The sequence below is a fragment of the Ranitomeya imitator genome, chromosome 9 (genome assembly GCF_032444005.1).
Source record: "Ranitomeya imitator isolate aRanImi1 chromosome 9, aRanImi1.pri, whole genome shotgun sequence".
In the NCBI taxonomy this organism is placed as follows: Eukaryota; Metazoa; Chordata; class Amphibia; order Anura; family Dendrobatidae; genus Ranitomeya; species Ranitomeya imitator.
In genome coordinates this window covers 155,662,013-155,687,690 of record NC_091290.1, presented here as the reverse complement: position 1 = coordinate 155,687,690, position 25,678 = coordinate 155,662,013, and the positions used below count along the sequence as shown (strand labels likewise).

Here is a 25,678-nt window from a genome sequence, read left to right as displayed (position 1 = left end):
TAGCGGTATACAGGGGGCAGTATATATATAGCGGTATACAGGGGGCAGTATATATATAGCGGTATACAGGGGGCAGTATATATATAGCGGTATACAGGGGGCAGTATATATATAGCGGTATACAGGGGGCAGTATATATAGCGGTATACAGGGGGCAGTATATATATAGCGGTATACAGGGGGCAGTATATATATAGCGGTATACAGGGGGCAGTATATATATAGCGGTATACAGGGGGCAGTATATATATAGCGGTATACAGGGGGCAGTATATATAGCGGTATACAGGGGGCAGTATATATAGCGGTATACAGGGGGCAGTATATATAGCGGTATACAGGGGGCAGTATATATATAGCGGTATACAGGGGGCAGTATATATAGCGGTATACAGGGGGCAGTATATATATAGCGGTATACAGGGGGCAGTATATATAGCGGTATACAGGGGGCAGTATATATATAGCGGTATACAGGGGGCAGTATATATAGCGGTATACAGGGGGCAGTATATATAGCGGTATACAGGGGGCAGTATATATAGCGGTATACAGGGGGCAGTATATATAGCGGTATACAGGGGGCAGTATATATATAGCGGTATACACGGGGCAGTATATATATAGCGGTATACAGGGGGCAGTATATATAGCGGTATACAGGGAGCAGTATATAAATAACGGTATAAAAGGGGGCAGTATATATATAGCGGTATACAGGGGGCAGTATATATAGCGGTATACAGGGGGCAGTATATATAGCGGTATACACGGGGCAGTATATATAGCGGTATACAGGGGGCAGTATATATATAGCGGTATACAGGGGGCAGTATATATAGCGGTATACAGGGGGCAGTATATATATAGCGGTATACACGGGGCAGTATATATATAGCGGTATACAGGGGGCAGTATATATATATATAGCGGTATACAGGGGGCAGTATATATAGCGGTATACAGGGGGCAGTATATATAGCGGTATACAGGGGGCAGTATATATATAGCGGTATACAGGGGGCAGTATATATATAGCGGTATACAGGGGGCAGTATATATATATAGCGGTATACAGGGGGCAGTATATATATAGCGGTATACAGGGGGCAGTATATATATAGCGGTATACAGGGGGCAGTATATATATATATAGCGGTATACAGGGGGCAGTATATATATAGCGGTATACAGGGGGCAGTATATATATAGCGGTATACAGGGGGCAGTATATATATAGCGGTATACAGGGGGCAGTATATATATATATAGCGGTATACACGGGGCAGTATATATATAGCGGTATACAGGGGGCAGTATATATAGCGGTATACAGGGGGCAGTATATATATAGCGGTATACAGGGGGCAGTATATATAGCGGTATACAGGGGGCAGTATATATAGCGGTATACAGGGGGCAGTATATATAGCGGTATACAGGGGGCAGTATATATAGCGGTATACAGGGGGCAGTATATATATAGCGGTATACACGGGGCAGTATATATATAGCGGTATACAGGGGGCAGTATATATAGCGGTATACAGGGAGCAGTATATAAATAACGGTATAAAAGGGGGCAGTATATATATAGCGGTATACAGGGGGCAGTATATATAGCGGTATACAGGGGGCAGTATATATAGCGGTATACACGGGGCAGTATATATAGCGGTATACAGGGGGCAGTATATATATAGCGGTATACAGGGGGCAGTATATATAGCGGTATACAGGGGGCAGTATATATATAGCGGTATACACGGGGCAGTATATATATAGCGGTATACAGGGGGCAGTATATATATATAGCGGTATACAGGGGGCAGTATATATAGCGGTATACAGGGGGCAGTATATATAGCGGTATACAGGGGGCAGTATATATATAGCGGTATACAGGGGGCAGTATATATATAGCGGTATACAGGGGGCAGTATATATATATAGCGGTATACAGGGGGCAGTATATATATAGCGGTATACAGGGGGCAGTATATATATAGCGGTATACAGGGGGCAGTATATATATAGCGGTATACAGGGGGCAGTATATATATATATAGCGGTATACAGGGGGCAGTATATATATAGCGGTATACAGGGGGCAGTATATATATAGCGGTATACAGGGGGCAGTATATATATAGCGGTATACAGGGGGCAGTATATATATATATAGCGGTATACAGGGGGCAGTATATATAGCGGTATACACGGGGCAGTATATATAGCGGTATACAGGGGGCAGTATATATATAGCGGTATACAGGGGGCAGTATATATAGCGGTATACACGGGGCAGTATATATATAGCGGTATACACGGGGCAGTATATATATAGCGGTATACAGGGGGCAGTATATATATATAGCGGTATACAGGGGGCAGTATATATAGCGGTATACAGGGGGCAGTATATATAGCGGTATACAGGGGGCAGTATATATATAGCGGTATACAGGGGGCAGTATATATATAGCGGTATACAGGGGGCAGTATATATATATAGCGGTATACAGGGGGCAGTATATATATAGCGGTATACAGGGGGCAGTATATATATAGCGGTATACAGGGGGCAGTATATATATAGCGGTATACAGGGGGCAGTATATATATATATAGCGGTATACAGGGGGCAGTATATATATAGCGGTATACAGGGGGCAGTATATATATAGCGGTATACAGGGGGCAGTATATATATAGCGGTATACAGGGGGCAGTATATATATATATAGCGGTATACACGGGGCAGTATATATATAGCGGTATACAGGGGGCAGTATATATAGCGGTATACAGGGGGCAGTATATATATAGCGGTATACAGGGGGCAGTATATATAGCGGTATACAGGGGGCAGTATATATAGCGGTATACAGGGGGCAGTATATATAGCGGTATACAGGGGGCAGTATATATAGCGGTATACAGGGGGCAGTATATATATAGCGGTATACACGGGGCAGTATATATATAGCGGTATACAGGGGGCAGTATATATAGCGGTATACAGGGAGCAGTATATAAATAACGGTATAAAAGGGGGCAGTATATATATAGCGGTATACAGGGGGCAGTATATATAGCGGTATACAGGGGGCAGTATATATAGCGGTATACACGGGGCAGTATATATAGCGGTATACAGGGGGCAGTATATATATAGCGGTATACAGGGGGCAGTATATATAGCGGTATACAGGGGGCAGTATATATATAGCGGTATACACGGGGCAGTATATATATAGCGGTATACAGGGGGCAGTATATATATATAGCGGTATACAGGGGGCAGTATATATAGCGGTATACAGGGGGCAGTATATATAGCGGTATACAGGGGGCAGTATATATATAGCGGTATACAGGGGGCAGTATATATATAGCGGTATACAGGGGGCAGTATATATATATAGCGGTATACAGGGGGCAGTATATATATAGCGGTATACAGGGGGCAGTATATATATAGCGGTATACAGGGGGCAGTATATATATAGCGGTATACAGGGGGCAGTATATATATATATATAGCGGTATACAGGGGGCAGTATATATATAGCGGTATACAGGGGGCAGTATATATATAGCGGTATACAGGGGGCAGTATATATATAGCGGTATACAGGGGGCAGTATATATATATATAGCGGTATACAGGGGGCAGTATATATAGCGGTATACACGGGGCAGTATATATAGCGGTATACAGGGGGCAGTATATATATAGCGGTATACAGGGGGCAGTATATATAGCGGTATACACGGGGCAGTATATATATAGCGGTATACACGGGGCAGTATATATATAGCGGTATACAGGGGGCAGTATATATATATAGCGGTATACAGGGGGCAGTATATATAGCGGTATACAGGGGGCAGTATATATAGCGGTATACAGGGGGCAGTATATATATAGCGGTATACAGGGGGCAGTATATATATAGCGGTATACAGGGGGCAGTATATATATATAGCGGTATACAGGGGGCAGTATATATATAGCGGTATACAGGGGGCAGTATATATATAGCGGTATACAGGGGGCAGTATATATATAGCGGTATACAGGGGGCAGTATATATATATATAGCGGTATACAGGGGGCAGTATATATATAGCGGTATACAGGGGGCAGTATATATATAGCGGTATACAGGGGGCAGTATATATATATATAGCGGTATACACGGGGCAGTATATATATAGCGGTATACAGGGGGCAGTATATATATATATATATATTAGTTCCGCACTAGGCCGGTGCCGGGGACTTTCCTGACCTAGAAGCCGCCGCTCGTTACCTGATCACCGCTAAGACCGGGACAGAAGGGAGGAGACGGCGGATCCGGTCGGACGTTGCTCCGGTAGTAGCAGAATATGATGGGCGGAGCCAGGAGGGAGGACCGCCCCCTACCGGACACCGGGGAGGAGACCGGGAAACGGCGCCAGGAGCAGCAGCAGCAGCAGCAGCCGGGGAGTACGGGGGGTGCAGTACCGGCTGTCACCTGCAGGAGGCGCGCAGCATCATGGCGGTGTCCTCCGCGCCATACACGGTGCCGCCATTCCCGCTCATCGCTCACCTGAGGACATGCGGCTTCCGGGCGGCAGTTCTGTGCTCGGTGACCCGGACTCCGGCTGCTGCTCCTGGTGCCCCCGGTGCTGCTGTGTCACACGCCGGTAAGTGGCGTCATGTACGAGGAATGTGAGGGGACAGGGCGTAACTGTATATATATATATACTAGCTGAAGAGCCCGGCGGTGCCTGGGGATACTGAATATCTGTGGTAGTTATAGCACCTCACATGTTCCCAATCACAGCTTTCATTTTCACCTCAGTATATACATGTTTGTCATCTCCCATATATATATATATATATATATATATATATATATATATATATATATATATATATATATATATATACACACAGTTAGGGCCAGAAATATTTGGACAGTGACACAAGTTTTGTTATTTTAGCTGTTTACAAAAACATGTTCAGAAATACAATTATATATATAACTAGCTGAAGAGCCCAACGTTGCCTGGGCATAGTAAATATCTGTGGTTAGTTATAGCACCTCACGCCTCTCATTTTCCCCCTCACACCTCTCATTTTCCCCCTCACACCTCTCATTTTCCCCCTCACACCTCTCATTTTCCCCCTCACACCTCTCATTTTCCCCCTCACACCTCTCATTTTCCCCCTCACATCTCTCATTTTCCCCCTCACACCTCTCATTTTCCCCCTCACATCTCTCATTTTCCCTCTCACATCTCTCATTTTCCCCCTCACATCTCTCATTTTCCCTCTCACATCTCTCATTTTCCCCCTCACATCTCTCATTTTCCCCCTCACACCTCTCATTTTCCCCCTCACATCTCTCATTTTCCCCCTCACATCTCTCATTTTCCCCCTCACACCTCTCATTTTCCCCCTCACATCTCTCATTTTCCCCCTCACACCTCTCATTTTCCCCCTCACACCTCTCATTTTCCCCCTCACATCTCTCATTTTCCCCCTCACATCTCTCATTTTCCCCCTCACACCTCTCATTTTCCCCCTCACATCTCTCATTTTCCCCCTCACACCTCTCATTTTCCCCCTCACACCTCTCATTTTCCCCCTCACACCTCTCATTTTCCCCCTCACACCTCTCATTTTCCCCCTCACACCTCTCATTTTCCCCCTCACACCTCTCATTTTCCCCCTCACACCTCTCATTTTCCCCCTCACACCTCTCATTTTCCCCCTCACACCTCTCATTTTCCCCCTCACACCTCTCATTTTCCCCCTCACACCTCTCATTTTCCCCCTCACACCTCTCATTTTCCCCCTCACACCTCTCATTTTCCCCCTCACATCTCTCATTTTCCCTCTCACATCTCTCATTTTCCCCCTCACATCTCTCATTTTCCCTCTCACATCTCTCATTTTCCCCCTCACATCTCTCATTTTCCCCCTCACACCTCTCATTTTCCCCCTCACATCTCTCATTTTCCCCCTCACATCTCTCATTTTCCCCCTCACACCTCTCATTTTCCCCCTCACACCTCTCATTTTCCCCCTCACACCTCTCATTTTCCCCCTCACACCTCTCATTTTCCCCCTCACATCTCTCATTTTCCCCCTCACACCTCTCATTTTCCCCCTCACACCTCTCATTTTCCCCCTCACATCTCTCATTTTCCCCCTCACATCTCTCATTTTCCCCCTCACACCTCTCATTTTCCCCCTCACACCTCTCATTTTCCCCCTCACACCTCTCATTTTCCCCCTCACACCTCTCATTTTCCCCCTCACACCTCTCATTTTCCCCCTCACACCTCTCATTTTCCCCCTCACACCTCTCATTTTCCCCCTCACACCTCTCATTTTCCCCCTCACACCTCTCATTTTCCCCCTCACATCTCTCATTTTCCCCCTCACATCTCTCATTTTCCCCCTCACATCTCTCATTTTCCCCCTCACATCTCTCATTTTCCCCCTCACATCTCTCATTTTCCCCCTCACATCTCTCATTTTCCCCCTCACATCTCTCATTTTCCCCCTCACACCTCTCATTTTCCCCCTCACACCTCTCATTTTCCCCCTCACACCTCTCATTTTCCCCCTCACACCTCTCATTTTCCCCCTCACATCTCTCATTTTCTCCCTCACACCTCTCATTTTCCCCCTCACATCTCTCATTTTCCCCCTCACATCTCTCATTTTCCCCCTCACATCTCTCATTTTCCCCCTCACATCTCTCATTTTCCCCCTCACACCTCTCATTTTCCCCCTCACACCTCTCATTTTCCCCCTCACATCTCTCATTTTCTCCCTCACACCTCTCATTTTCCCCCTCACATCTCTCATTTTCCCTCTCACATCTCTCATTTTCCCCCTCACATCTCTCATTTTCCCTCTCACATCTCTCATTTTCCCCCTCACATCTCTCATTTTCCCCCTCACATCTCTCATTTTCCCCCTCACATCTCTCATTTTCCCCCTCACATCTCTCATTTTCCCCCTCACACCTCTCATTTTCCCCCTCACATCTCTCATTTTCCCCCTCACACCTCTCATTTTCCCCCTCACACCTCTCATTTTCCCCCTCACATCTCTCATTTTCCCTCTCACATCTCTCATTTTCCCCCTCACACCTCTCATTTTCCACCTCACACCTCTCATTTTCCCCCTCACACCTCTCATTTTCCCCCTCACACCTCTCATTTTCCCCCTCACACCTCTCATTTTCCCCCTCACACCTCTCATTTTCCCCCTCACACCTCTCATTTTCCCCCTCACACCTCTCATTTTCCCCCTCACACCTCTCATTTTCCCCCTCACATCTCTCATTTTCCCCCTCACATCTCTCATTTTCCCCCTCACATCTCTCATTTTCCCCCTCACATCTCTCATTTTCCCCCTCACATCTCTCATTTTCCCCCTCACATCTCTCATTTTCCCCCTCACATCTCTCATTTTCCCCCTCACACCTCTCATTTTCCCCCTCACACCTCTCATTTTCCCCCTCACATCTCTCATTTTCTCCCTCACACCTCTCATTTTCCCCCTCACATCTCTCATTTTCTCCCTCACTCCTCTCATTTTTCACTCACAACTTTTCATTTTCACCTCAGTATATACATGTTTGTCATCTCCTATATATATATATATATATATATATATATATATATATATATATATATATATATATATATATATATATATATATATATATATACAGTTAGGGCCAGAAATATTTGGACAGTGAATATATATATATATATACAGTTAGGGCCAGAAATATTTGGACAGTGACACAAGTTTTGTTATTTAAGCTGTTTACAAAAACATGTTCAGAAATACAATTATATATATATAACTAGCTGAAGAGCCCGGCGTTGCCTGGGCATAGTAAATATCTGTGGTTAGTTATAGCACCTCACGTCTCTCATTTTCCCATCACATCTCTCATTTTCCCCCTCACACCTCTCATTTTCCCCCTCACACCTCTCATTTTCCCCTTCACATCTCTCATTTTCCCCCTCACATCTCTCATTTTCCCCCTCACATCTCTCATTTTCCCCCTCACACCTCTCATTTTCCCCCTCACACCTCTGATTTTCCCCCTCACACCTCTCATTTTCCCCCTCACACCTCTCATTTTCCCCCTCACACCTCTCATTTTCCCCCTCACACCTCTCATTTTCCCCCTCACACCTCTCATTTTCCCCCTCACTCCTCTCATTCCCGCCTAACACTTGTCATTTCGACCTCACATCTGTCATTTTCCGATCACTCCACTATTTTTCATCACTTCTCTCATTTTGCACTCACACCTTTTCATTTTCACCTCAGTATATACATGTTTGACATCTCCCTTATATATAGTATACACCTGTATGTCCTCTCCTGTATATAGTATATACCTGTATGTCATCTCCCCTGTATATAGTATATACCTGCTGTGTCATCTCCCCTATATATAGTATATACCTGAATGTCATCTCCTTCTATATATAGTATATACCTGTATGTCATCTCCTCCTGTATAAGGTATATACCTGTGTGTCATCTCCCCTGTATATAGTATATACCTGTATGTCATCTCCCCTGTATATAGTATATACCTGCTGTGTGTCATCTCCCCTATATATAGTATATACCTGAATGTCATCTTCTATATATAGTATATACCTGTATGTCATCTCCTCCTGTATAAGGTATATACCTGTGTCATCTCCCCTGTATATAGTATATACCTGTATGTCATCTCCCCTGTATATAGTATATACCTGCTGTGTGTCATCTCCCCTATATATAGTATATACCTGAATGTCATCTCCTTCTATATATAGTATATACCTGTATGTCATCTCCTCCTGTATATAGTATATACCTGTGTCATCTCCCCTGTATATAGTATATATCTGAGTGTCATTTCCTCCTGCATATAGTATATACCTGCATGTCATCTTCTATATATAGCATATACCTGTATGTCATCTCCTCCTGTATATAGTATATACCTGTGTGTCATCTCCCCTGTATACAGTATATATCTGAGTGTCATCTCCTCCTGCATATAGTATACACCTGCATGTCATCTTCTATATATAGCATATACCTGTATGTCATCTCCTCCTGTATATAGTATATACCTGTATGTCATCTCCTCCTGAATATATATGTACCTGTGTCATCTCTCCTGTATATAGTATATACCTGTAGGTAATCTGCTCCTGTATATAGTATATACCTGTGTGTCATCTCCTCCTCTATATAGTATATACGTGTGTCATCTCTCCTGTATATAGTCTATACCTGTGTGTCATCTCCTCCTGTATATAGTATGTACCTGTATGTCATCTCCTCCTCTATATAGTATATACCTGTGTCATCTCCTCCTGCATATAGTATATACCTGCATGTCATCTTCTATATATAGCATATACCTGTATGTCATCTCCTCCTGTATATAGTATATACCTGTATGTCATCTCCTCCTGTATATATATGTACCTGTATGTAATATCCTCCTCTATATAGTGTATATACCTGTATGTCATCTCCTCCTGTATATAGTATATACCTGTAGGTCATCTGCTCCTGTATATAGTATATACCTGTGTGTCATCTCCTCCTGTATATAGTATATATCTGTGTGTCATCTCCTCCTGTATATAGTATATACCTGTAGGTAATTTGCTCCTATATATAGCATATACCTGTATGTCATCTCCTCCTGTATATAGTATATACCTGTATGTCATCTCCTCCTGTATATATATGTACCTATATGTCATCTCCTCTATATAGTATATACCTGTGTGTCATCTCTCCTGTATATAGTATATACCTGTGTGTCATCTCCTCCTGTATATAGTATGTACCTGTATGTCATCTCCTCCTCTATATAGTATATACCTGTGTCATCTCCTCCTGCATATAGTATATACCTGCATGTCATCTTCTATATATAGCATATACCTGTATGTCATCTCCTCCTGTATATAGTATATACCTGTATGTCATCTCCTCCTGTATATATATGTACCTGTATGTCATATCCTCCTCTATATAGTATATACCTGTATGTCATCTCCTCCTGTATATAGTATATACCTGTAGGTAATCTGCTCCTGTATATAGTATATACCTGTGTGTCATCTCCTCCTGTATATAGTATATATCTGTGTGTCATCTCCTGTATATAGTATATACCTGTAGGTAATCTGCTCCTATATATAGCATATACCTGTAGGTCATCTCCTCCTGTATATAGTATATACCTGTATGTCATCTCCTCCTGTATATATATGTACCTATATGTCATCTCCTCCTCTATATAGTATATACCTGTGTGTCATCTCTCCTGTATATAGTATATATCTGTGTGTCATCTCCTCCTGTATATAGTATATACCTGTAGGTAATCTGCTCCTATATATAGCATATACCTGTATGTCATCTCTTCCTGTATATAGTATATACCTGTATGTCATCTCCTCCTGTATATATATGTACCTGTATGTCACCTCCTCCTCTATATAGTATGTACCTGTGTGTCATCTCCTCCTCTATATAGTATATATCTGTGTGCCATCTCTCCTGTACATAGTATATACCTGTATGTCATCTCCTCCTGTATTAGACCGCGTTCACATGTTATTTGCTCAGTATTTTTACCTCAGTATTTGTAAGCTAAATTGGCAGCCTGATATATCTCCAGCCAACAGGAAGCCGTCCCCCTGGCAGTATATATTAGCTCACACATACACATAATAGACAGGTCATGTGACTGACAGCTGCCGTATTTCCTATATGGTACATTTGTTGTAGTTTGTCTGCTTATTAATCAGATTTTTATTTTTGAAGGATAATACCAGACTTGTGTGTGTTTTAGGGCGAGTTTCGTTTGTCAAGTTGTGTGTGTTGAGTTGTGTGTGGCGACATGCATGTAGCGACTTTTGTGAGATGAGTTTTGTGTGGCAACATGCGTGTAGCAACTTTTTGTGTGTCGAGTTGCATGTGACAGGTTAGTGTAGCAAGTTCTGTGCAGCAAGATTTGCGCATGGCGAGTTTTGCGCGTGGTGAGTTTTATGTCTGGTGCCTTTTGAGTATGTGCAAGTTTTGTGTGAGGCAACTTTTGCATGTGTTGCAACTTTTGTACATGTGGCAATTTTTCCGCGTGTGCAAGTTTTGCGTGTGGCGAGTTTTCCATGAGGAGAATTTTGCACTTATGGTGAGTTTTGCAAGAGCCTAGTTTTTGCATGTGGCGAGTTCTGCGCGTGGCGAGTTTTGAGTGGCGACTTTTGTGTTTCGACTTTTATGTGGCGAGGTTGGTGAAATGTGTGCTGAGGGTGGTATATGTGTTCAAGCACGTGGTAGTGTGTGGCGCATTTTGTGTGTGTTCATATCCCCGTGTGTGGTGAGTATCCCATGTCGGGGCCCCACCTTAGCAACTGTACGGTATATACTCTTTGGCGCCATTGCTCTCATTCTTTAAGTCCCCCTTGTTCACATCTGGCAGCTGTCAATTTGCCCCCAACACTTTTCCTTTCACTTTTTTCCCCATTATGTAGATAGGGGCAAAATTGTTTGGTGAATTGGAAAGCGCGGGGTTAAAATTTCACCTCACAACATAGCCTATGACGCTCTCAGGGTCCAGACATGTGACTGTGCAAAATTTTGTGGCTGTAGCTGCGACGGTGCAGATGTCAATCCCGGACACACACACACACACAGCTTTATATAGTAGATATGGGCTGAAAGTGCACACTCCCAGCTGCAATATGATAGTTTCCACATCCAAATCGGAGAAAGGGTTTAGGAATCATAGCTCTGTAATGCATAGCGTCCTCTTTTTCAAGGGACCAAAAGTAATTGGACAATGGACTCTAAGGGCTGCAATTAACTCTGAAGGCGTCTCCCTCGTTAACCTGTAATCAATGAAGTAGTTAAAAGGTCAGGGGTGGATTCCAGGTGTGTGGTTTTGCATTTGGAAGCTGTTGCTGTGAGCAGACAACATGCGGTCAAAGGAACTCTCAATTGAGGTGAAGCAGAACATCCTGAGGCTGAAAAAAAAGAAAAAATCCATCAGAGAGATAGCAGACATGCTTGGAGTAGCAAAATCAACAGTTGGGGACATTCTGAGAAAAAAGGAATTGACTGGTGAGCTTGGGAACTCAAAAAGGCCTGGGCGTCCACGGATGACAACAGTGGTGGATGATCGCCGCATACTTACTTTGGTGAAGAAGAACCCGTTCACAACATCAACTGAAGTCCAGAACACTCTCAGTGAAGTAGGTGTATCTGTCTCTAAGTCAACAGTAAAGAGAAGACTCCATGACAGTAAATACAAAGGGTTCACATCTAGATGCAAACCATTCATCAATGCCAAAAATAGACAGAAAAACACCTCAAGAAGCCAGCTCAGTTCTGGAAAAGTATTCTATGGACAGATGAGACAAAGATCAACCTGTACCAGAATGATGGGGAGAAGAAAGGGAACGGCACATGATCCAAGGCACACCACATCCTCTGTAAAACATGGTGGAGGCAACGTGATGGCATGGGCATGCATGGCTTTCAATGGCACTGGGTCACTTGTGTTTATTGATGACATAAGAGCAGACAAGAGTAGCCGGATGAATTCTGAAGTGTACCGGGATATACTTTCAGCCCAGATTCAGCCAAATGCTGCAAAGTTGATTGGACGGCGCTTCATAGTACAGATGGACAATGACCCCAAGCATACAGCCAAAGCTACCCAGGAGTTCATGAGTGCCAAAAAGTGGAACATTCTGCAATGGCCAAGTCAATCTCCAGATCTAAACCCAATTGAGCATGCATTTCACTTGCTCAAATCCAGACTTAAGACGGAAAGACCCACAAACAAGCAAGACCTGAAGGCTGCGGCTGTAAAGGCCTGGCAAAGCATTAAGAAGGAGGAAACCCAGCGTTTGGTGATGTCCATGGGTTCCAGACTTAAGGCAGTGATTGCCTCCAAAGGATTTGCAACAAAATATTGAAAATAAAAATATTTTGTTTGGGTTATGTTTATTTGTCCAATTACTTTTGACCTCCTAAAATGTGGAGTGTTTGTAAAGAAATGTGTACAATTCCTACATTTTCTATCAGATATTTTTGTTCAACCCTTCAAATTAAACGTTACAACCTGCACTTGAATTCTGTTGTAGAGGTTTCATTTCAAATCCAATGTGGTGGCATGCAGAGCCCAACTCGCGAAAATTGTGTCACTGTCCAAATATTTCTGGCCCTAACTGTATACCTGTATGTCATCTCCCCTGTACATAGTATATATCTGTGTGTCATCTCCTCTGTATATAGTATATACCTGTGTGTCATCTCCTCTGTATATAGTATATACCTGTATGTCATCTGCTCCTGTATATAGTATATACCTGTGTGTCATCTCCTCTGTATATAGTATATACCTGTATGTCATCTGCTCCTGTATATAGTATATACCTGTGTGTCATCTCCTCTGTATATAGTATATACCTTTATGTCATCTCCCCTGTACATAGTATATATCTGTATGTCATCTCCTCTGTATATAGTATATACCTGTATGTCATCTGCTCCTGTATATAGTATATATCTGTGTGTCATCTCCCCTGTACATAGTATATATCTGTATGTCATCTCCTGTATATAGTATATACCTGTATGTCATCTGCTCCTGTATATAGTATATACCTGTGTGTCATCTCCTCTGTATATAGTATATACCTGTATGTCATCTCCCCTGTACATAGTATATATCTGTATGTCATCTCCTCTGTATATAGTATATACCTGTATGTCATCTCCCCTATATATAGTATATACCTGTATGTCATCTCCTCTGTATATAGTATATACCTGTATGTCATCTGCTCCTGTATATAGTATATATCTGTGTGTCATCTCCCCTGTACATAGTATATATCTGTATGTCATCTCCTGTATATAGTATATACCTGTATGTCATCTCCTCCTGTATATAGTATATATCTGTGTCATCTGCTCCTGTATATACTATATACCTGTGTCATCTCCTCCTGTATATAGTATATATCTGTATGTCATCTCCCCTGTATATAGTATATACCTGTGTGTCATCTCTCCTGTATATAGAATATACCTGTATGTCATCTCCCCTGTACATAGCATATATCTGTGTGTCATCTCCCCTGTATACAGTATACTAGCTATTGAACCCGTTCTACGCCCGGGCATCTATATTGGTATATGGTCTCCATCCTGGTATGTGCTGCTCCATCCTGCGCCCCCATTCTGTCATATGCTGCTCCCATCCTGCGCCCCTGTTCTGTCATGTGCTGCTCAATCCTGCGCCCCCGTTCTGTCATGTGCTGCTCCATCCTGCGTCCCCGTTCTGTCATGTGTTGCACCCATCCTGCGCCCTCGTTCTGTCATGTGCTGCTCCCATCCTGCGCCCCCGTTCTGTCATGTTCTGCACCCATCCTGCGCCCCCGTTCTGTCAAGTGTTGCACCCATCCTGCGCCCCCATTCTATCATGTGTTGCACCCATCCTGCGCCCTCGTTCTGTCATGTGTTGCACCCATCCTGCGCCTCCGTTCTGTCATGTGTTGCACCCATCCTGCGCCCCCATTCTATCGTGTTGCACCCATCCTGCGCCCTCGTTCTGTCATGTGTTGCACCCATCCTGCGCCTCCGTTCTGTCATGTGCTCCCCCGTTCTGTCATGTGCTGCTGCCATCCTGCGCCCCCGTTCTGTCATGTGCTGCTGCCATCCTGCACCCCCGTTCTGTCATGTGCTGCTACCATCCTGCGCCCGTTCTGTCATATGCTGCTACCATCCTGCGCGCCCGTTCTGTCATGTGCTGCTACCATCCTGCGCCCCCGTTCTGTCATGTGCTGCTGCCATCCTGCGCCCCCGTTCTGTCATGTGCTGCTGCCATCCTGCGCCCATTCTGTCATGTGCTGCTGCCATCCTGCGCCCATTCTGTCATATGCTGCTACCATCCTGCGCCCATTCTGTCATATGCTGCTACCATCCTGCGCCCGTTCTGTCATATGCTGCTACCATCCTGCGCCCGTTCTGTCATATGCTGCTACCATCCTGCGCCCCCGTTCTGTCATGTGCTGTTCCCATCCTGCGCCCCCGTTCTGTCATGTGCTGCTACCATCCTGCGCCCGTTCTGTCATATGCTGCTACCATCCTGCGCCCCCGTTCTGTCATGTGCTGCTGCCATCCTGCGCCCCCGTTCTGTCATGTGCTGCTGCCATCCTGCGCCCGTTCTGTCATGTGCTGCTCCCATCCTGCGCCCCCGTTCTGTCATGTGCTGCTCCCATCCTGCGCCCGTTCTGTCATGTGCTGCTGCCATCCTGCGCCCCCGTTCTGTCATGTGCTGCTGCCATCCTGCGCCCGTTCTGTCATGTGCTGCTCCCATCCTGCGCCCCCGTTCTGTCATGTGCTGCTCCCATCCTGCGCCCGTTCTGTCATGTGCTGCTGCCATCCTGCGCCCCCGTTCTGTCATGTGCTGCTGCCATCCTGCGCCCGTTCTGTCATTTGCTGCTCCCATCCTGCGCCCCCGCTCTGTCATGTGCTGCTCCCATCCTGCGCCCCCGTTCTGTCATGTGCTGCTGCCATCCTGCCATATGCCATCCTTTGTTATAAATAACAAAGGGCATGTTCCCAATATTTTATAGGGGGGGGGGGGGGGAGAAAAAAAGAAGGGAGAGCACAAATAAATATCAACGCTAGATAATAAAATACATACGAGACATGTGGAAGTGTAAAAATATAAGTGATAATACATCCTAATTCAAAATACAAGACGTTATAAACTTTAACATATTAAGGTATATGATGTGTATTACAGTCATACCAATTATTAATAACTGTGTATGAATAGTAATGTGCATATAAGTGAAAAGTGCCTGTACAGCATACGTAGTATGTGAACAAAGATGAGACATGTTAAGGAGCTGAAACTCCTAAACCCTTCATCCAATTTTAATGTGGATCACCTCAAATGAAAGCTGAAAGTCTGAACATCAACTGCATCTGAATTGTTTTGTTTAAAATTCATTGTGGTAATGTCTATAACCAAAATTAGAAAAATGTCTCTGTCCAAATATATATGGACCTAACTGTACCTGTGTGTCATCTCCTGTATATAGTATATATCTGTATGTCATCTCCCCTGTACATACTATATACCTGCTGTGTGTCATCTCTCCTGTATATAGTATATAACTATGTGTCATCTCCTCCTGTATATAGTATATAACTATGTGTCATCTCTTCCTATATATAGTATATACCTGTGTGTCATCTCCTCCTGTATATAGTATATATCTGTCTGTCATCTCCTCCTGTATATAGTATATACGTGTGTCATCTCTCCTGTATATAGCATATACCTGTGTCATCTCCTCCTGTATATAGTATATACCTGTGTCATCTCTCCTGTATATAGTATATATCCGTGTGTCATCTCCTCCTGTATATAGTATATACGTGTGTGTCATCTCTCCTGTATATAGTATATATCTGTGTGTCATCTCCTCCTGTATATAGTATATACGTGTGTGTCATCTCTCCTGTATATAGTATATATCTGTGTGTCATCTCCTGTATATAGTATATACGTGTGTGTCATCTCTCCTGTATATAGTATATATCTGTGTGTCATCTCCTCCTGTATATAGTATATACCTGTGTCATCTCTCCTGTATATAGTATATATCTGTGTCATCTCCTCCTGTATATAGTATACACCAGTGTCATCTCCTCCTGTATATAGTATATACCTGTGTCATCTCTCCTGTATATAGTATATATCTGTGTCATCTCCTCCTGTATATAGTATATAACTATGTGTCATCTCTCCTGTATATAGTATATAACTGTGTCATCTCCTCCTGTATATAGTATATAACTATGTGTCATCTCCTCCTGTATATAGTATATACCTGTGTCATCTCCTCCTGTATATAGTATATATCTGTCTGTCATCTCCTCCTGTATATAGTATATACGTGTGTGTCATCTCTCCTGTATATAGCATATACCTGTCATCTCCTCCTGTATATAGTATATACCTGTCATCTCTCCTGTATATAGTATATATCCGTGTGTCATCTCCTCCTGTATATAGTATATACGTGTGTCATCTCTCCTGTATATAGTATATATCCGTGTGTCATCTCCTCCTGTATATAGTATATACGTGTGTCATCTCTCCTGTATATAGTATATAACTATGTGTCATCTCCTCCTGTATATAGTATATACGTGTGTCATCTCTCCTGTATATAGTATATATCTGTGTCATCTCCTCCTGTATATAGTATATACGTGTGTGTCATCTCTCCTGTATACAGTATATATCTGTGTGTCATCTCCTCCTGTATATAGTATATACCTGTGTCATCTCTCCTGTATATAATATATACCTGTGTCATCTCTCCTGTATATAGTATATAACTGTGTCATCTCCTCCTGTATATAGTATATACGTGTGTCATCTCCTCCTGTATATAGTATATACGTGTGTGTCATCTCTCCTGTATATAGTATATATCTGTGTCATCTCCTCCTGTATATAGTATATACCAGTGTCATCTCCTCCTGTATATAGTATACACCAGTGTCATCTCCTCCTGTATATAGTATATATCTGTCATCTCCTCCTGTATATAGTATATACCTGTGTGTCATCTCTCCTGTATATAGTATATATCTGTGTCATCTCCTCCTGTATATAGTATATACGTGTGTGTCATCTCTCCTGTATACAGTATATATCTGTGTGTCATCTCCTCCTGTATATAGTATATACCTGTGTCATCTCTCCTGTATATAATATATACCTGTGTCATCTCTCCTGTATATAGTATATAACTGTGTCATCTCCTCCTGTATATAGTATATACGTGTGTCATCTCCTCCTGTATATAGTATATACGTGTGTGTCATCTCTCCTGTATATAGTATATATCTGTGTCATCTCCTCCTGTATATAGTATATACCTGTGTCATCTCCTCCTGTATATAGTATACACCAGTGTCATCTCCTCCTGTATATAGTATATATCTGTCATCTCCTCCTGTATATAGTATATATCTGTCATCTCCTCCTGTATATAGTATATACCTGTGTGTCATCTCCTCCTGTATATAGTATATACCTGTGTGTCATCTCCTCCTGTATATAGTATATACCTGTGTCATCTCTCCTGTATATAGTATATATCTGTGTCATCTCCTCCTGTATATAGTATATACCTGTGTGTCATCTCCTCCTGTATATAGTATATCCTGCTCTGCGGTTTGTATTGCGTCTCGCAGGTTCCCTCCCGCCTGTACACGGTAGAGGTGCAGGGATGATGTGGGATATTAGGGGTAGTAGTCCGGTGGCTCTGGCTGGATGATGTGGTATATTAGGGGTAGTAGTCGGTGTCTCTGGCAGGATGATGTGGGATATTAGGGGTAGTAGTCCGGTGGCTCTGGCTGGATGATGTGGGATATTAGGGGTAGTAGTCGGTGGCTCTGGCAGGATGATGTGTGATATTAGGGGTAGTAGTCGGTGTCTCTGGCAGGATGATGTGTGATATTAGGGGTAGTAGTCGGTGTCTCTGGCAGGATGATGTGTGATATTAGTGGTAGTAGTCGGTGGCTCTGGCAGGATGATGTGTGATATTAGGGGTAGTAGTCGGTGGCTCTGGCAGGATGATGTGGGATATTAGTGGTAGTAGTCGGTGGCTCTGGCAGGATGATGTGTGATATTAGGGGTAGTAGTCGGTGGCTCTGGCAGGATGATGTGTGATATTAGGGGTAGTAGTCGGTGTCTCTGGCAGGATGATGTGGGATATTAGGGGTAGTAGTCGGTAGCTCTGGCAGGATGATGTGTGATATTAGGGGTAGTAGTCGGTGGCTCTGGCAGGATGATGTGGGATATTAGGGGTAGTAGTCGGTGGCTCTGGCAGGATGATGTGTGATATTAGGGGTAGTAGTCGGTGTCTCTGGCAGGATGATGTGGGATATTAGGGGTAGTAGTCCGGTGGCTCTGGCTGGATGATGTGTGATATTAGGGGTAGTAGTCGGTGGCTCTGGCAGGATGGTGTGGGATATTAGGGGTAGTAGTCGGTGTCTCTGGCAGGATGGTGTGGGATATTAGGGGTAGTAGTCGGTAGCTCTGGCAGGATGGTGTGGGATATTAGGGGTAGTAGTCGGTGTCTCTGGCAGGATGGTGTGGGATATTAGGGGTAGTAGTCGGTAGCTCTGGCAGGATGGTGTGGGATATTAGGGGTAGTAGTCGGTGTCTCTGGCAGGATGGTGTGGGATATTAGGGGTAGTAGTCGGTAGCTCTGGCAGGATGGTGTGGGATATTAGGGGTAGTAGTCGGTATCTCTGGCAGGATGGTGTGGGATATTAGGGGTAGTAGTCGGTGGCTCTGGCAGGATGATGTGTGATATTAGGGGTAGTAGTCGGTGGCTCTGGCAGGATGATGTGGGATATTAGGGGTAGTAGTCGGTGGCTCTGGCAGGATGATGTGTGATATTAGGGGTAGTAGTCGGTGGCTCTGGCAGGATGATGTGTGATATTAGGGGTAGTAGTCGGTGGCTCTGGCAGGATGATGTGGGATATTAGGGGTAGTAGTCGGTGGCTCTGGCTGGATGATGTGTGATATTAGGGGTAGTAGTCGGTGTCTCTGGCTGGATGATGTGGGATATTAGGGGTAGTAGTCGGTGGCTCTGGCAGGATGATGTGGGATATTAGGGGTAGTAGTCGGTGTCTCTGGCAGGATGATGTGGGATATTAGGGGTAGTAGTCGGTGTCTCTGGCAGGATGATGTGTGATATTAGGGGTAGTAGTCGGTGGCTCTGGCAGGATGATGTGTGATATTAGGGGTAGTAGTCGGTGGCTCTGGCAGGATGATGTGGGATATTAGGGGTAGTAGTCGGTGGCTCTGGCAGGATGATGTGTGATATTAGGGGTAGTAGTCGGTGTCTCTGGCTGGATGATGTGTGATATTAGGGGTAGTAGTCGGTGGCTCTGGCAGGATGATGTGTGATATTAGGGGTAGTAGTCGGTGGCTCTGGCTGGATGATGTGTGATATTAGGGGTAGTAGTCGGTGGCTCTGGCTGGATGATGTGGGATATTAGGGGTAGTAGTCGGTGGCTCTGGCTGGATGATGTGTGATATTAGAGGTAGTAGTCGGTGTCTCTGGCAGGATGATGTGTGATATTAGGGGTAGTAGTCGGTGGCTCTGGCTGGATGATGTGTGATATTAGGGGTAGTAGTCGGTGGCTCTGGCAGGATGATGTGTGATATTAGGGGTAGTAGTCGGTGTCTCTGGCTGGATGATGTGTGATATTAGGGGTAGTAGTCGGTGGCTCTGGCAGGATGATGTGTGATATTAGGGGTAGTAGTCGGTGTCTCTGGCTGGATGATGTGTGATATTAGGGGTAGTAGTCGGTGTCTCTGGCTGGATGATGTGTGATATTAGGGGTAGTAGTCGGTGGCTCTGGCAGGATGATGTGGGATATTAGGGGTAGTAGTCGGTGGCTCTGGCAGGATGATGTGGGATATTAGGGGTAGTAGTCGGTGTCTCTGGCAGGCAGGATGATGTGGGATATTAGGGGTAGTAGTCGGTGGCTCTGGCAGAATGATGTGTGATATTCGGGGTAGTAGTCGGTAGCTCTGGCAGGATGATGTGTGATATTAGGGGTAGTAGTCGGTGGCTCTGGCTGGATGATGTGTGATATTAGGGGTAGTAGTCGGTGGCTCTGGCTGGATGATGTGTGATATTAGGGGTAGTAGTCGGTGGCTCTGGCAGGATGGTGTGTGATATTAGGGGTAGTAGTCGGTAGCTCTGGCAGGATGATGTGTGATATTAGGGGTAGTAGTCGGTGTCTCTGGCAGGATGATGTGTGATATTAGTGGTAGTAGTCGGTGGCTCTGGCTGGATGATGTGTGATATTAGGGGTAGTAGTCGGTGGCTCTGGCTGGATGATGTGTGATATTAGGGGTAGTAGTCGGTAGCTCTGGCAGGATGGTGTGTGATATTAGGGGTAGTAGTCGGTAGCTCTGGCAGGATGATGTGTGATATTAGGGGTAGTAGTCGGTGGCTCTGGCAGGATGATGTGTGATATTAGTGGTAGTAGTCGGTGTCTCTGGCAGGATGATGTGGGATATTAGGGGTAGTAGTCGGTGTCTCTGGCAGGATGATGTGTGATATTAGTGGTAGTAGTCGGTGTCTCTGGCAGGATGATGTGGGATATTAGGGGTAGTAGTCGGTAGCTCTGGCAGGATGATGTGTGATATTAGGGGTAGTAGTCGGTGTCTCTGGCAGGATGATGTGGGATATTAGGGGTAGTAGTCGGTGTCTCTGGCAGGATGATGTGTGATATTAGTGGTAGTAGTCGGTGTCTCTGGCAGGATGATGTGGGATATTAGGGGTAGTAGTCGGTGTCTCTGGCAGGATGATGTGGGATATTAGGGGTAGTAGTCGGTGGCTCTGGCAGGATGATGTGTGATATTAGGGGTAGTAGTCGGTGTCTCTGGCAGGATGATGTGTGATATTAGGGGTAGTAGTCGGTGGCTCTGGCAGGATGATGTGTGATATTAGGGGTAGTAGTCGGTGTGTCTGGCAGGATGATGTGTGATATTAGGGGTAGTAGTCGGTGGCTCTGGCTGGATGATGTGTGATATTAGGGGTAGTAGTCGGTGTCTCTGGCAGGATGATGTGTGATATTAGGGGTAGTAGTCGGTGGCTCTGGCAGGATGATGTGGGATATTAGGGGTAGTAGTCGGTGTCTCTGGCAGGATGATGTGTGATATTAGGGGTAGTAGTCGGTGGCTCTGGCTGGATGATGTGTGATATTAGGGGTAGTAGTCGGTGTCTCTGGCAGGATGATGTGTGATATTAGGGGTAGTAGTCGGTGTCTCTGGCAGGATGATGTGGGATATTAGGGGTAGTAGTCGGTGGCTCTGGCAGGATGATGTGTGATATTAGGGGTAGTAGTCGGTGTCTCTGGCAGGATGATGTGTGATATTAGGGGTAGTAGTCGGTGGCTCTGGCAGGATGATGTGTGATATTAGGGGTAGTAGTCGGTGTGTCTGGCAGGATGATGTGTGATATTAGGGGTAGTAGTCGGTGGCTCTGGCTGGATGATGTGTGATATTAGGGGTAGTAGTCGGTGTCTCTGGCAGGATGATGTGTGATATTAGGGGTAGTAGTCGGTGGCTCTGGCAGGATGATGTGGGATATTAGGGGTAGTAGTCGGTGTCTCTGGCAGGATGATGTGTGATATTAGGGGTAGTAGTCGGTGGCTCTGGCTGGATGATGTGTGATATTAGGGGTAGTAGTCGGTGTCTCTGGCAGGATGATGTGTGATATTAGGGGTAGTAGTCGGTGGCTCTGGCAGGATGATGTGGGATATTAGGGGTAGTAGTCGGTGGCTCTGGCAGGATGATGTGTGATATTAGGGGTAGTAGTCGGTGGCTCTGGCTGGATGATGTGTGATATTAGGGGTAGTAGTCGGTGTCTCTGGCAGGATGATGTGTGATATTAGGGGTAGTAGTCGGTGTCTCTGGCAGGATGATGTGGGATATTAGGGGTAGTAGTCGGTGGCTCTGGCTGGATGATGTGGGATATTAGGGGTAGTAGTCGGTGGCTCTGGCAGGATGATGTGGGATATTAGGGGTAGTAGTCGGTGGTTCTGGCTGGATGATGTGTGATATTAGGGGTAGTAGTCGGTGTCTCTGGCAGGATGATGTGTGATATTAGGGGTAGTAGTCGGTGTCTCTGGCAGGATGATGTGTGATATTAGGGGTAGTAGTCGGTGGCTCTGGCAGGATGATGTGTGATATTAGGGGTAGTAGTCGGTGTCTCTGGCTGGATGATGTGGGATATTAGGGGTAGTAGTCGGTGTCTCTGGCTGGATGATGTGGGATATTAGGGGTAGTAGTCGGTGTCTCTGGCTGGATGATGTGTGATATTAGGGGTAGTAGTCGGTGTCTCTGGCAGGATGATGTGTGATATTAGGGGTAGTAGTCGGTGTCTCTGGCTGGATGATGTGTGATATTAGGGGTAGTAGTCGGTGGCTCTGGCAGGATGATGTGGGATATTAGGGGTAGTAGTCGGTGGCTCTGGCAGGATGATGTGTGATATTAGGGGTAGTAGTCGGTGTCTCTGGCTGGATGATGTGTGATATTAGGGGTAGTAGTCGGTGGCTCTGGCAGGATGATGTGTGATATTAGGGGTAGTAGTCGGTGGCTCTGGCAGGATGATGTGTGATATTAGGGGTAGTAGTCGGTGGCTCTGGCAGGATGATGTGTGATATTAGGGGTAGTAGTCGGTGGCTCTGGCAGGATGATGTGTGATATTAGGGGTAGTAGTCGGTGGCTCTGGCAGGATGATGTGTGATATTAGGGGTAGTAGTCGGTGGCTCTGGCAGGATGATGTGTGATATTAGGGGTAGTAGTCGGTGGCTCTGGCAGGATGATGTGGGATATTAGGGGTAGTAGTCGGTGGCTCTGGCAGGATGATGTGTGATATTAGGGGTAGTAGTCGGTGGCTCTGGCAGGATGATGTGTGATATTAGGGGTAGTAGTCGGTAGCTCTGGCAGGATGATGTGTGATATTAGGGGTAGTAGTCGGTGTCTCTGGCTGGATGATGTGGGATATTAGGGGTAGTAGTCGGTGTCTCTGGCAGGATGATGTGGGATATTAGGGGTAGTAGTCGGTGTCTCTGGCAGGATGATGTGGGATATTAGGGGTAGTAGTCGGTGTCTCTGGCAGGATGATGTGTGATATTAGGGGTAGTAGTCGGTGTCTCTGGCTGGATGATGTGGGATATTAGGGGTAGTAGTCGGTGTCTCTGGCTGGATGATGTGTGATATTAGGGGTAGTAGTCGGTGTCTCTGGCAGGATGATGTGGGATATTAGGGGTAGTAGTCGGTGTCTCTGGCAGGATGATGTGGGATATTAGGGGTAGTAGTCGGTGGCTCTGGCAGGATGATGTGGGATATTAGGGGTAGTAGTCGGTGTCTCTGGCAGGATGATGTGTGATATTAGGGGTAGTAGTCGGTAGCTCTGGCAGGATGATGTGTGATATTAGGGGTAGTAGTCGGTGTCTCTGGCAGGATGGTGTGGGATATTAGGGGTAGTAGTCGGTGGCTCTGGCAGGATGATGTGTGATATTAGGGGTAGTAGTCGGTGGCTCTGGCAGGATGATGTGTGATATTAGGGGTAGTAGTCGGTGGCTCTGGCTGGATGATGTGGGATATTAGGGGTAGTAGTCGGTGGCTCTGGCAGGATGATGTGTGATATTAGGGGTAGTAGTCGGTGTCTCTGGCAGGATGATGTGTGATATTAGGGGTAGTAGTCGGTGTCTCTGGCAGGATGATGTGGGATATTAGGGGTAGTAGTCGGTGGCTCTGGCAGGATGATGTGGGATATTAGGGGTAGTAGTCGGTGGCTCTGGCAGGATGATGTGTGATATTAGGGGTAGTAGTCGGTGTCTCTGGCAGGATGATGTGTGATATTAGGGGTAGTAGTCGGTGTCTCTGGCAGGATGATGTGGGATATTAGGGGTAGTAGTCGGTGGCTCTGGCAGGATGATGTGTGATATTAGTGGTAGTAGTCGGTGGCTCTGGCAGGATGATGTGTGATATTAGGGGTAGTAGTCGGTGTCTCTGGCTGGATGATGTGGGATATTAGGGGTAGTAGTCGGTGGCTCTGGCTGGATGATGTGTGATATTAGGGGTAGTAGTCGGTGGCTCTGGCAGGATGATGTGTGATATTAGGGGTAGTAGTCGGTGTCTCTGGCTGGATGATGTGGGATATTAGGGGTAGTAGTCGGTGGCTCTGGCAGGATGATGTGTGATATTAGGGGTAGTAGTCGGTGTCTCTGGCAGGATGATGTGTGATATTAGGGGTAGTAGTCGGTGGCTCTGGCAGGATGATGTGTGATATTAGTGGTAGTAGTCGGTGTCTCTGGCAGGATGATGTGGGATATTAGGGGTAGTAGTCGGTGTCTCTGGCTGGATGATGTGGGATATTAGGGGTAGTAGTCGGTGTCTCTGGCAGGATGATGTGTGATATTAGGGGTAGTAGTCGGTGTCTCTGGCAGGATGATGTGTGATATTAGGGGTAGTAGTCGGTGTCTCTGGCAGGATGATGTGTGATATTAGGGGTAGTAGTCGGTGGCTCTGGCTGGATGATGTGTGATATTAGGGGTAGTAGTCGGTGTCTCTGGCTGGATGATGTGGGATATTAGGGGTAGTAGTCGGTGGCTCTGGCAGGATGATGTGTGATATTAGGGGTAGTAGTCGGTGTCTCTGGCAGGATGATGTGGGATATTAGGGGTAGTAGTCGGTGGCTCTGGCAGGATGATGTGGGATATTAGGGGTAGTAGTCGGTATCTCTGGCAGGATGGTGTGTGATATTAGTGGTAGTAGTCGGTGTCTCTGGCTGGATGATGTGTGATATTAGTGGTAGTAGTCGGTGTCTCTGGCTGGATGATGTGGGATATTAGGGGTAGTAGTCGGTGTCTCTGGCAGGATGATGTGTGATATTAGGGGTAGTAGTCGGTGGCTCTGGCAGGATGATGTGTGATATTAGGGGTAGTAGTCGGTGGCTCTGGCAGGATGATGTGTGATATTAG

General features: G+C 45.4%; 2 protein-coding genes across 3 annotated transcripts in view; one reads left to right on the top strand and one right to left on the bottom strand.

The window, feature by feature from the left end:
* Positions 1-4,453, bottom strand: part of ZNF319 (zinc finger protein 319) — a 44,849-nt gene extending 40,396 nt beyond the window's left edge. The window contains exon 1 of the mRNA XM_069739582.1: positions 4,320-4,453. The gene's annotated coding sequence lies outside the window, so the exon portion shown is untranslated. The remainder of the gene's footprint in view (positions 1-4,319) is intronic.
* The window catches only part of NDRG4 (NDRG family member 4), a 257,500-nt gene continuing 236,261 nt past the window's right edge, over positions 4,440-25,678 (top strand). The window contains exon 1 of one of the 2 annotated variants that reach the window (XM_069739584.1): positions 4,440-4,695. In XM_069739584.1, coding sequence (XP_069595685.1) covers positions 4,545-4,695 — 151 coding nt within the window. In that variant the 5' untranslated portion in view covers positions 4,440-4,544. The remainder of the gene's footprint in view (positions 4,696-25,678) is intronic. The other variant, XM_069739583.1, reaches the window with a different exon arrangement.